Here is a 14172-nt window from a genome sequence, read left to right as displayed (position 1 = left end):
ATATGTATAGCAAGCAGCTCCTAGCACCACGCTTGCTATATAAGAGGCCCTTAAATTACATAGGTAGCTGTTACTCATCACTGACTTCATACCTCACATAATTATTTGAAATGTATCCTCCAATCATCTGAAAATACGTCTCTTCTGCTGAGAGGACTCTGTCGCCTCTGCCTACTGAAACCATTCTTCCTAACAGGGCCATCTCAAATCCTACCTATCCAAAAGCTCCCCTCAAACTTGTGAACAGGTGTATTATATACACACAGAAAGAGAAAGGCAACAAAAGCTATGAGAAAATACAACGGCAAAACGATCAATTTAAAAAGTTATTTATTAAACAAGTATATTTAAAAGTCCAATATTGCCAAATCCCTTTGAAACATCTATTCTGGGAAGAAGTATTCTGTCAAACTTTCTAAATGATAAGGGAAATGATAAAAATAGAACAGTAACATTTTAGGCAAACAATAAAGCACATGGTAAATTTAGAAATAAAAAAAAAAACACACAAATATACAAACTACTGAAGTATCAAACCAAAATGTTTTGTATGTTTTTAAATACTGCTGGTATACTCACACTGAGGGTCAAAATGTCTAAATTTACGCTTATGAACAGCATATAAACACCTTTTTAAGGTACCATCCTTAGAGAAATAATTTTAGGATATGTATTGGGTGTATTAATTATGCACATTTGGTAAACATGTTCTACATATGAATGTATTCACTTATACTTAATGAAAAAAGGAAGTTATAATTTAAACATCTTGATTTGAGAACTGTGGATTTGGTAGTTTTGTTAAGTTCCAACAACATAATGACCAAATGTGCTATCAAAAAAGGCTTTTTTTTTTTAAAGCTGCCTCTGAAAACTTCAGCATTAGTTTCTATGGTTAACAGATACATACAAAAACATGCAATAGAAGAGCCCTCTAGAAAAGCCTCTAGCCTTCAGTAGTTCCAAATGGTGCCACACAATATTTCACTGGCAATAGTGGTTTTACCACAGGTTTGGCAGTAGCTTCTGTTTAAAACATAACTTTGTACCATAGTATCAGTCAAAGGCTTTAAAACATAACTGACTTTGGCAGTATACATGGAGACCATGATGTGACGGGGGCTGCCCGTGCAAATGAGGGCCTGGTGAAGCGTCTGCTCTGTGTGTGTGTTTCCAGGAAGAAACTGGATGAGATGGCTTACTCAGGACGATAAAACACATTTTCCTAATTAGGTTTCAATTGTATAAATAATATAAATCAAATGTTTAGAACTTGGTGACTTCTTCTTTCTTTCTATCATCTTCCCAGCTGACGAAGTGCTGGTTCTGTATGCTGCTCTGCACGCAGGGGCCGGTCCCCCGGCCCGGCTCAGTCTGTACAGGGACGGGGAGCGCGCGGACCTGCCGCCGGCGGGGCTGGGGAAGGCGAGCGGCCCCCGGCCGCGCTCTCGGCCGTCCCGCCGGTGCTTGTGCTTGTGCTTGTGCTTGTGCTTCTTCTTCTTCTTCTTGTGCTCGTGGTGGTGGTGGTGGTGGTGCTCGCTGTGCTTGGAGGACGCGGGCTCCTTCCCGAACACCGACAGCGGAGCTGCCGCGGCCGTGTGCACACTCATCTCCAGAGGGGGCTGCTCCTTACCTTCAAGGTGAGAAACACTCACATGAATTCCTGTTGGTGACAAGGAAGGGGAACTCAAAGGGAGCTGGTGGCAGGACAGAAAAGACGACGGTTCATCGTGTCCATAGAAAAAACTAGGAATTGGAGAAGTATCCAACTGAGACATACAATTAGTTACACAAAGGTAACTTTTCAGCACTGTGACCGAGAGGTCAATATTTCAATTCCTTGCAGTCTATACAAATTGTGATATAGACCACTGTGCTATCAAACCATCTTCTGAAAATTAACATTTAATAGTTTAAAGTACTATGAAACAACAGTGACGAGATGTGTATGTCACAGATTAAGACCAGCACTGTCGATGGAAACACGGCTCCTTAACCGCAGCTCTGCTGGCTGCCAGGGCGGGGAAGGCAGCTCTACAGGCATCCTTGGTCTCCCCGCGCTCCGCAGACACAGAGCTGCTACAGATGAACCACAAACGAAGCTGAGGCAGCCCTGCCTTCAGCAAGGCCAGGGCAGCTGTGTCCCCACCAGCATTCGCTCACTTTGTGTCACTGTCACGTTTTGGTAATTTTTACAATATTTCAAAATATTTCCATCAGTGAAAAGACTGACTTGCTGAGGGCTCAGATGGTGGTTAGCATTTTTTGACTGAGGTATGTACACTTTGAAAGATACAACCCCAGTGCACACTTAATAGACAACAGTATAATATAAACATAACTTTCAGATGAAATGGAAAAACATTCAAGCATGTATTTTACCTCACGTAAAAATGGAGCACATGTCTTTGAAGGCTCTTTCTATTTCCAACGTTCTATCAATCTGGGGATCTATAATAGCGAGTAGTGTACAGAATTTCTTGCTTCTCCAGACCGTACAATCCTGGGGCCATACCCAGAGAATCCTCTTTCTGTGTGTTATCCTCGTTAATGGTATCATTCTACATGCAGCCAACTAAGAAAAAGGTCTTCCCTGGTAGCTCAGTGGTAAAGAATCTGCCCGCAATGCAGGAGATGCATGTTTGATCCCTGGGTTGGGAAATCCCTTGGAGGAGGAAATGGCAACCACTCCAGGGACAGAGGAGCCTGGCAGGCTCCAGCCCACGGGGTCACAAGAGTAAGATGCGACTTAGCAACTAAACTACCACCACCAGGAAAAAAACGCCGAAGAATCATCTCAGAGCCTCTCCCTTGTAGATCTAGTTGGTTACCAAGTCTCGTTTATTCTTACTTACCAGAATCTCTTAAATCTGCCCCTCTATCCTATCTGTACTAATTCAGACCACCTCATCTCACTCGGATCAGAGTACTACCCTATTAACTGGTTCTTCGCCTGAAGTGTCTTACACTTGGACCCACACCTTACATAGCTGACAGCAGTGGTTCTAAGCCAGGGGCAACTTTTCTCCCCAGGGGTTGTCTGACAACATCTGGAGACGCTTTGGTTGTCAGAATTAGAGTGGGACAGCCCCCAACTGCAAATATTCTCAGGGCCCAGAACGTCAATAGAGCTGGGGTTCAGAGACCCTGCTGCACAGCCATGTTCCTAAAACCCTGACCCTGATCACGTGTTTAAAGACTCAGGTCATTCTACTGGCAGAAGAAAATCCTTAAGACTTCAGTGCATCAGTTTCTGTGCGTATGTGTATGTATATCTCCTTTAATATGTATATACATATGTACACACACACACGTGTATTTACCCAAACTAGACCAAGTGTTTCACTAAAATGGACTCTAATGCAGTAGTTTCTTTTCTTTTTTAAAGCATAAATTCTCAGAGCTAATTTTGATCCAATCCAGCCCCCAGCCATGGGTTTGTTTTTTTTTTCCACCAAAAGAAGCATCACCAGAGAATTTTTCTAAAGATCAACTTTTAGCACTAATTTTACTGACAGCTTATAATCTGAATCTTGAATTTATCTTATCTTTCACCATTCCTTTCTACATGCTCTAGAACAGCCCTTTCACAACTCTGTGTATTTATTTGTAAATGTTATTCCTAGGCTTGGAATGGCCTTCCCTTATTTCTGGCCTGACCTGCATGTTCATTTAAAAAGTATCAGGAACTACATGGGAACTGGGAAAGTGGTGGTGAACTGGACCGATCTCAGCTCTCCTGGAGTTTACAGACTAGCAAAGAGAAACAAGTATCCCCGGATAATACGAGCAAAAAGACAAAACAGAGTGAAACAGGCGTGCAGCTGGAGACTTAGTTAGCAGTTAGGGCCGCCAGTGTGAATCAGAGAGAACCGCTGCAAGGAAGTAACATTTAAACTGTAATCTGAAGGAGGAGGAAGGAGAGGAAAAAAACATTTAGGTTCTTCAATAATCTACAACAGCTCAAATGTCATTTTGGAAGAAAGTTTTCACCAAACTTCCCCAAAAGAATTAGCTTCTACAACATAATACAGACGAGGAAATTAAGACCAGAGAAAGTAAGCAACTCGCCCAAAGTGGTGCTGGGAAATCTGAGCCACAAAACCTAACAGCCCGAAGGCAGAGCCACTCTTGGGACCACTCCGCCCGCGTGCACACGGTGGGCACACTGCACACGCTCGCCTGTCTCTGGCCCCTCTCAGGAGACTCGGCTCCTGGAGGACCGGCCTCACCTCTGCCTCCCAGGGTACCGCACAGTATCCAGCATCCTCCACTTCCCCACAACTTGCTCAATGAAGGAATTAGTGTCACAAATTCATGTAACTGTTGCATTTCTTTTTAAACAGGATGTCAGGTGAACTCAGTTGAACTAAATGCAATTTAAAGGCCACTGATTTTGAAGGGAGAGGAATAAACTGAAACTATTAGTTTAGAAACAGAAACTGTTACCGGCCGTTCATTAAACCGGTACTGGCGACTGTGCCTTGTGCCAGGCACTACTCCAACGTTTCGGGACAAGTGTGCGTGCTTACACTCCTGTCCTCAGAGATTATCCACACCGTACTACCACAGAATTACAGGATTATAGTCATGATTTTTTGACGCTAATACTAACAGTAACACAAAAAAAGGAGAGAGAGATTATATACAGGAGCTAGTTTGGGGACCTGGCATCTTTTGCAATAATTAGTGCCCAGAAAAAGAAAAAATTTGAGAGATATCTGATTTACAGTTAAATATGCTACTATATAATTTTAATTTTCATTTCAAATGAACTACATAACTGTATTCTCAATTCTATAAATATGGGAATACAAGTCCCTACCTAACAGAATACACATAGCCAAGTGACAAGGGAAGTAATAAAGCCTCACAGATTCCTTTCAGCCCTATCCATTATTTAGTCAGGCTACATCAACAGACTGCAAAGCTTCCCAACTGGCAGTCTGCACTGCTTGGAGGCTGAGGTCCTTTTCTTCACCGAGAGAAGTTTTATCATCCCATCCTAACACCTGCCAAGCTACTTGGATTGCAGAAAAGCCAATGATTATACAGGAAACTGCACTTCCCAGTAGAGGCAACTGCCAAGCACACAACTGAGTGTCTTCTTTTCCAGGGGATACTATTAACCACTTCAAAAGTAAAGTCAATCTCTTGTTTGGAGGTCTTACAACCTGCATTCAAGATATACTGACTATAAATCTTATATTTCTTGCATATCAAAACTAACAGATATCATCTTGTTATCAGTCAAAATGGCCATCATGAAAACATCTACCAACAATAAACGCTAGACAGGATGGGCACAAGGTAGGAACCCTCTTACCTTGTTGATGGGAACATAAACTAGTACAGTCACTATGGAAAACAGTATGAATGCTCTTTAAAAATCTGAACATATAGCACACCCACTCCTGGGCACACATCCACAGGAAAACATGGTCTGAAAGGATATGAGCACCCCAACAATCACTGCAGCAATGTTTGCAACAGCCAAGACGAGGGAAGCAACCTAAATGTCCTATTGACAGAGGAACAAATAAAGATGTGGTACATCTATACAATGGAATACCACTCAACCACGACAGAGGATGAGATGGCTGGATGGCATCACTGACTCGATGGACGTGCGTCTGAGTGAACTCCGGGAGTTGGTGATGGACAGGGAGGCCTGGCGTGCTGAGATTCATGGAGTCACAAAGAGTCGGACACGACTGAGCGACTGAACTGAACCGAAACACACAAAGAGAATCAAGTCTTTTCTTTCCTTGGCTATATGAGCTATCCCAATGGATAAAACAGATCACCCAGCTTCACAGAAATAATCAACTTATAAGTAAAAACAGAAGATGAAGTAGAATACCACAATCTTGCAATCCTTACTGAATTAATGGACGGATGCTTTGAATGTATTAGTGGCTAATCTCATATAAAAAGTCAACTAGACACGGTGCACTTCCAGATGGAAGAACACACCACCATCCGAAAACCTGAATCCAATTAAGCTTCCAGATACAACTACAAATTTAAAGGAAATACAGAGGACTCTAACATTTTAATTATACCACAGGTATACAATTAGCAAAACACAGACTTGAAAACTACAGATCAAAACTCTGGTGTTTACAACAAATACATTGTAAAGGGGGAAAAAGAAAAAAAAGGTGGACTGGAAACGATTAATTTTAAAGATGTAAAGGATGTATCTGCCAACTGCTTATGTGGACAAGGATTCAAACAAATAAAGCATTAAAAATAATGGCATTTATAACTCAACTGAAATGTACACAATGACTGAATATTTAATGATACAAAAAACCTTTATATTTTAAAGTACAAGAATATTATCATGGTTATCAGTTTTTAAAGTCCTTATCTTTTACAGACACACACAGAATTATTTATGCATAAAATATGTGAGATTTGTTTCAAAATTATTGAGAAGGGTAGAAACAGGGTGGCTATAGATTAAACAAGACTGATCATTTCTGTAGCTAAGTAAAGGTTAGAGGAGGTTCTTTATACTACTCTGACAACTTCACAGTTCCAATAAAATCATTTTTTAAAAAGAACAAGACAAATTAGCACTATCTGTAAAAATGATTAAATGCTTATATTTTTAATTTAGAAAGTTCATTCCTAGAAACATATCCTACAGATGTGCTCATGCATAAGTGCAAAGAAATATATACAAAAATACTCATTAGACTAGATCAGATAAAACCTAGAATTACTCTATCATCATACTAACCTTCACCTCGTTTAAGTTTTCATTTATATAGACAATATATATTTTTTGTTTAATTTCTTTTCTGAATAATTTTTACCAGGTCTAATTCAACATGGTAAGAAAGTACAACTTCTCTCTCATGTGAACCGGTGTAACAGTCAGATGTGAGCTTACTTTCATACTAGCATCATGATGTGTTATTCCACAGAATCTCTATTGGAAAAAATGTGTCTATTACCATCCCCATGATATGAACAGTAACATGCACAACTCCACATACCAATCATTTTAGGGGTTTACAAGATGCCTCAGCACTTGTCCACTCACGGTTAGGCAATACTCACTTAAAAGCTAATGAATGCCCTTTTAAACTAAAGCCCTGTGCTATTCACCTGAAACTAACACAACACTGTAAACTGACTAAACTCCAAAATAAAACAAAAATTTAAAAATAAAGTTAATGACAGCACTTTTAGTGACTCAAAACATATGTCTCTATTGCAGACAGAAGAGACTTCAGGAAAAGAAGATACAAGTAATTCACAACACTGTAATTTGCCCATTTCAAGTTACAGAGAAAGAACACAACAGACGTTCAGTTTTGTTGTCCATCTAACATAAAATCTTTCCTAGAGGCCTGCGAGTTCACTGTGGATAAGGGTTAGCTGCAGTCAATTTAACAAATGCAAAACAAACAGAAGAGGTGTTTAAGACAACCTTAATGTAGAAGCTTTCCAGCCCATTTGATAAAAGTGCTGATAACAGTGAGTACCCTGCTAATTCCATTAAGTTCATCACATTGGGTATATGTTTATATTTAACACAAAACCTGCAGTTTCTGTTAGGAAAAGTCTGAAGTCTGTTTTTCGGGCTCTTCAAATTTAAAAATAAGTGTAGAATTGTGTCATTATAATTTAAAGAAAAAAATCCAAGTCTTTTTTTAGTTTCAGAAGAAAGAACTCTAGTCTTCCCCCCCGCCAAAAAAAAAAAACAAACAGGATTTCTGTACCATGACAGTGCCTTTCTGACTGTTAGGTAACCAGCAACCCCTTCTCAGCACTGCAGGAGCTCTGCTCCTCCCTTCCGGCAGAAAGCAACCCCAGGGGTTGGTTCCCCTCAGCCCCTCCTGTCACGCCCCTCCCTTGCTCCCAGTGCAGCCCCAGGCGTGGGCATGGCGGGGGGAGGGGGCGCCGGGCCAAGGAGAGGTGTGCACAGCGCACCCAGCCCCGCAGCCCGCCGCCGCCGCCGATTCCCTCCCCAGCTCGGGAGAAGGTCAAGTAAAATGACGATGAACACTCCTGCTGCTCCTCTGTTCTTACCCCAAGTGGCTGAACTCACCAAACATGCTCTACCCCTGCCCTAAAACAATCCCTTCCAGGGACGGGGGAGCCTGGTGGGCTGCCGTCTATGGGGTTGGACTGGGCTGCACAGAGTCCGACAAGATTGAAGTGACTTAGCAGCAGCAGCAGCAGTGAGTGCAAGGGGGAGGGGTTGGAGAGCACATGGTGACCTCTGCTCTCCTTGGCAGGGTCCATCCCTCCCAGATGATGTCTGCACACATCCCAGCTCTCAGCGGACATCCGGCGGGCCGGCCCTAGGGCAGCCAGCTCAGAAACAGCGAGCGCCAAGCCTGGAGCCCAAGGAGACAGCGTAAATGAGGAAGCAGACTGCCCAGTGGAACACATAAGGGACCAATGGAGTGGAAAGCACATCCCAGCCTAAAGCACCTCAGTTAACTCTTTTTCTAAGAGAAGCTGGAAATGTAAATCTTGATCTGTAATCTCTTCATTTTTAGTCAACTACTTCAAAAATTTTTTAAGAATTCTATAGTCAAATAAAAGGTGCTTTAGTTGGATGAGCTTGAATAAGGCCCTGCAAACCTACTTGTGAACTTTTATCTAGAATCACCAGCGATCTGAGAGAGCTCACTGTGCCCCTCACCAACACTATAAGCTTCCCTGCCAGAACCCCAGACCAAGGTCGCTACCACAGCAGGAGACCCCCAGCTTCTGTTCCTCTTTTACTGCCATCATCATCTGGGCTGGGTTAAAGCTGTGCTTCTAACATTCCAAAATACAAAAGATCTTCACAACCAAGATAATCACGGTGGTGTGATCACTCACCTAGAGCCAGACATCTTGAAATGTGAAGTCAAGTGGGCCTTAGAAAGCATCACTAGGAACAAAGCTAGTGGAGGTGATGGAATCCCAGTTGAGCTATTTCAAATCCTGAAAGATGATGCTGTGAAAGTGCTGCACTCAATATGCCAGCAAATTTGGAACACTCAGCAGTGGCCACAGGACTGGAAAAGGTCAGTTTTCATTCCAATCCCAAAGAAAGGCAATGCCAAAGAATGCTCAAACTGCCGCACAATTGCCCTCATCTCACATGCTAGTAAAGTAATGCTCAAAATTCTCCAAGCCAGGCTTCAGCAATACGTGAACCATGAACTTCCAGATGTTCAAGCTGGTTATAGAAAAGGCAGAGGAACCAGAGACCAAAGCGCCAACATCTGCTGGATCATGGAAAAAGCAAGAGAGTTCCAGAAAAACATCTATTTCTGCTTATATTGACTATGCCAAAGCCTTTGACTGTGTGGATCACAATCAACTGTGGAAAATTCTTAAAGAGATGGGAATACCAGACCACCTGACCTGCCTCTTGAGAAACCTATATGCAGGTCAGGAGGCAACAGTTAGAACTGGACATGGAACAACAGACTGGTTCCAAATAGGAAAAGGAGTACGTCAAGGCTGTATATTGTCACCCTGCTTATTTAACTTCTATGCAGAGTACATCATGAGAAACGCTGGGCTGGATGAAGCACAAGCTGGAATCAAGATTGCCGGGAGAAATATCAATAACCTCAGATATGCAGATGACAACCACCCTTATGGCAGAAAGTGAAGAGGAACTAAAAAACCTCTTGATGAAAGTGAGAGTGTAAAAGTTGGCTTAAAGCTCAACATTCAGAAAACTAAGATTATGGCGTCTGGTCCTATCACTTCATGGGAAATAGATGGGGAAACAGTGGAAACAGTGGCAGACTTTATTTTTTGGGGCTCCAAAATCACTGCAGATGGTGACTGCAGCCATGAAATAACTTACTTACTTCCAAGCTTACTCCTTGGAAGGAAAGTTATGACCAACCTAGATAGCATATTCAAAAGCAGAGACATTACTTTGCCAACAAAGGTCTGTCTAGTCAAGGCTATGGTTTTTCCAGTGGTCACGTATGGATGTGAGAGTTGGACTGTGAAGAAAGCTGAGTGCCAAAGAACTGATGCTTTTGAACTGTGGTGTTGGAGAAGACTCTTGAGAGTCCCTTGGACTGCAAGGAGATCCAACCAGTCCATTCTAAAGGAGATCAGCCCTGGGTATTCTTTGGAAGGAATGATGCTAAAGCTGAAAGTCCAGTACTTTGGCCACCTCATGCGAAGAGTTGAGTCACTGGAAAAGACTCTTGCTGGGAGGGACTGGGAGCAGGAGGAGAAGGGGACGACAGAGGATGAGACGGCTGGATGGCATCACCGACTCAATGGCCTTGAGTCTGAGTGAACTCCGGGAGTGGGTGATGGACAGGGAGGCCTGGCGTGCTGTGATTCATGGGGTCGCAAAGAGTCGGACACGAATGAGCGACTGAACTGAACTGAGTGCCCTTTCTCTTAGAAACACTGTTAACACACAGTGGCTGGGTTTGATACTTCTATTCTTCTGTATAGTGTAAGGTAAAAAGGGTTTTTGTTGGCTCGTTTGGGAAAGTTACCTATCAAATACAACAACATGTCTACCGGAAACCTGTTTTTAGAATTCCAAAGTAAAATACAGGTATGAGTTAAACTTTTGGAACACTATCATTTGTAATATGAATGTTTTCTAAATTCTTATAACGTCACTGATGAATTTTAAGACTTGCTCAGTGGTCACTGGTGCTTCCCTGGTGGTTCAGATGGTAAAGAATATGCTTGCATTGCAGGAGACCCTGGTTTGATCCTTGGGTCAGGAAGAATCCCTAAAGGAGGGAACAGCTACCGACTCCATTATTCTTGCCTTAAGAATTCCACGGACAGAGGAACCTGGCAAGCTACAGCCCATGGGGTCGCAAAGAATGAATCATGACTGAACGACTAACCGCTTCAGTGGTCACAGGGTACAGCAGAAATATATTTAAGGGAAATTACAAAGGCAAATTAAAGAATATATTCAAAACTAAATTTTACAGATCAGTCCATATAACACACTGGTGACGTACGAGGACCCCACAGTGAGGCAACCAAGGCCAAAGTGTCAGCGCCTTCGTGCTCCTCACCACTGCGCTCTCCTCTCCTCTCCAGGCGTCCCGTATGATGCTACGAGGACTGAAAATGCCAAGAAGTTCCACAATAGGTAAAAAGGTATTTTTAAAGCACTGTAAAACAATGATACACAGGTACACTGGTGGACACAAAACGGTGTTAAGATTTGCTCCTGTACATAGGCTAGTATGCATATCACTAGGAAAAACCAAACAAACTCACTCAGATTTCTCACTAGAGTAAGAATTTATTAGACGGAATTTATTTTTTTAAAGGCATGGAAGGTAGGTGGAAGTGTCACTCTCCAATCATATCAGATTGAGGTTTGAAATGCCCTAAGCGTTGTCATTTTAAAAGATGTAGAAAATTTTTCATGTCTGATAAAATCTTAGTAAGTATAAGGATAACAAAGCACAATTATTGCAAACCCCAAAACAAAACCAGAGAATACAAAATTGGCAAGGGAGGGCCAAGCAACGTCAAGATTCATGTATTAAAGCTAAGTGCTAAAGTCTCCAGCTGACTTCCTTCTGAAACACACTCTGTGAGCAACTGTTACAATAAATGACAACAGCACACAGAGAGACACGGCAACCAGCAGTCCAGGCCTCAGATGCACACACAGAGACGGCAACCAGCAGTCCGGGCCTCAGACACCAAAGTACTTTGAGGTGCAGCTTCTGTTAAAGTCTCCTACTCATCATAGCTGGCCCCTAAGCTCCTCAAGGCAATAAACAGTTACTCTTCTGTTTATATGATAAAAACATGGTTTATGTGAGCAAAATCCATCAGTTGGCACTGGGAAGCCTGACTAATGACTTTTGGAAAAAGTATTCTTTACAAACGCTTTTGCTTATGTATCTTGGTTTTACTCCCCGTCCCTCCAAAACCTGAAGGCTGAGTCTCCCTTCATCAGCATCACTGGTTTACCCTATTTGGACGACAATCTTCATTTTGTAAGAATAAGAACAGAGTAAACAGAAGACAATGTAAAACAGTCAAAGTAGGTAACACTCACATCTGAACGCAATTCTTTCATAAACCTAAGTCCAGTAAGTATGAAATAATTTAAAAGACAAAATACGTTAGTCTTCTAGGTATATACAGCATCAAGTCTCCATGACTGATCATGAATGATGAACTGTAAAAACCGTCATGGGGAGGGTGAGAGGAGAGATAAGTTGACTATTTTATAAAATTATAAAGGTATAGATCTGATAGTTTCTAGGGAAGCTGACATTTTTCAAACTAGAATATTCTTAGAGAAAGCACTGCAAGGAAGGAGTAAAATGTTACATCATAGGTATCTTTAAACGGCATAATGCAGAGCTGGAGCGGCAAGCGGCCGAGAGGAAATACCCACGTCCAAGGTCAGAGACACCCCAGTAAGACGGCAGACACTGACAGAGGCCATTAGAGAGCAGACAGACAGAAACCACAGTCACAGACAACTAGCCAATCTGATCACACGGACCACAGCTTGTCTAACTCAATGAAACTATGAGCCATGCCCTTTAGGGCCACCCAAGACGGACGGGTCATGGTGGAGAGTTCTGACAGAATGTAGCCTATGGAGAAGGGAATGGCAAACCACTTAAGTATTCCTGCCTTGAGAACCCCATGAACAGTGTGAAAAGGCAAAAAGATAGGACCCTGAAGATGAACTCCTCAGGTCGGGAGGTGCCCAATATGCTACTGGAGATCAGTGGAGAAATAACTCCAGAAAGAATGAAGGGATGGAGCCAAAGCAAAACAACACCCAGTTGTGGATGTGACTGGTGATAGAAGCAACATCCGATGCTCTAAAGAGCAATACTGCACAGGAACCTGGAATGTCAGGTCCATGAATCAAGGCAAACTGGAAGTGGTCAAACAAGAGATGGCAAGAGTGAATGTCAACATTCTAGGAATCAGTGAACTAAGATGGACTGGAATGGGTGAATTTAACTCAGGTGACCATTTTATCTACTACTGTGGGCAGGAATCCCTTAGAAGAAACGGAGTGGCCATCATGGTCAACAAAAGAGTCCGAAATGCAGTACTTGGATGCAATCTGAGAAATGACAGAATGATCTCTGTTCGTTTCCAAGGCAAACCATTCAATATCACAGTAATCCAAGTCTATGCCCCGACCAGTAACTCTGAAGAAGCTGAAGTTGGATGGTTCTATGAAGACCTACAAGTCCTTTTAGAACACCCCAAAAAGATATCCTTTTCATTATAGGGGACTGGAATGCAAAAGTAGGAAGTCAAGAAACACCTGGAGTAACAGACAAATTTGGCCTGAGGAGTACAGAATGAAGCAGGGCAAAGGCTCACAGAGTTTTGCCAAGAGAACACACTGGTCATAGCAAACACCCTGTTCCAACAACTCAAGAGAAGACTCTATACATGGACATCACCAGATGGTCAACAGAGAAATCAGACTGATTATATTCTTTGCAGCCAAAGATGGAGAAGCTGTATACAGTCAGCAAAAACAAGACTGGGAGCTGACTGTGGCTCAGATCATGAACTCCTTATTGCCAAATTCAGACTTAAATTGAAGAAAGTAGGGAAAACCACTAGACCATTCAGGTATGACCTAAATCAAATCCCTAACGATTATACAGTGGAAGTGAGAAATAGATTTAAGGAAATAGATCTGATATAGACAGAGTGCCTGATGAACTATGGATGGAGGTTTGTGATATTATACAGGAGACAGGGATCAAGACCAACCCCAAGAAAAAGAAATGCAAAAAGGCAAAATGCCTATCTGAGGAGGAATTACAAATAGCTGTGAAAAGAACAGAAGTGAAAAGCAAAGGAGAAAAGGAAAGATATAAGCATCTGAATGCAGAGTTCCAAAGAACAGCAAGGAGAGATAAGAAAGCCTTCCTCAGCGGTCACGCAAAGAAATAGAGGAAAACAACAGACTAGGAAAGACGAGAGATCTCTTCAAGAAAATCAGAGATACCAAGGGAACATTTCATGCAAGGATGGGCTCAATAAAGGACAAAAATAGTATGGACCTAACAGAAACAGAAGATATTAAGAAGAGGTGGCAAGAATACATGGAAGAACTGTACAAAAAAGATCTTCACGACCAAGATAATCACGATAGTGTGATCACTCACCTAGAGCCAGACATCCTGGAATGTGAAG

The 14172-nt window shown here is 42.2% G+C and overlaps 1 protein-coding gene across 4 annotated transcripts in view; it reads right to left on the bottom strand.

Moving 5' to 3' along the window:
• Positions 1–312: 312 nt before the first annotated feature.
• The window catches only part of TAF2 (TAF2 RNA polymerase II, TATA box binding protein (TBP)-associated factor, 150kDa), an 88366-nt gene continuing 74506 nt past the window's right edge, over positions 313–14172 (bottom strand). For 3 of the 4 annotated variants that reach the window (XM_010846189.1, XM_010846192.1, XM_010846193.1), the window contains one exon: positions 313–1663. In XM_010846189.1, coding sequence (XP_010844491.1) covers positions 1230–1663 — 434 coding nt within the window. In that variant the 3' untranslated portion in view covers positions 313–1229. The remainder of the gene's footprint in view (positions 1664–14172) is intronic. The other variant, XM_010846190.1, reaches the window with a different exon arrangement.

This window comes from Bison bison, unplaced genomic scaffold (genome assembly GCF_000754665.1).
Source record: "Bison bison bison isolate TAMUID 2011002044 unplaced genomic scaffold, Bison_UMD1.0 scf7180017864233, whole genome shotgun sequence".
NCBI classification, from domain to species: domain Eukaryota; kingdom Metazoa; phylum Chordata; class Mammalia; order Artiodactyla; family Bovidae; genus Bison; species Bison bison.
This window is presented reverse-complemented; position numbering and strand designations above follow the sequence as displayed.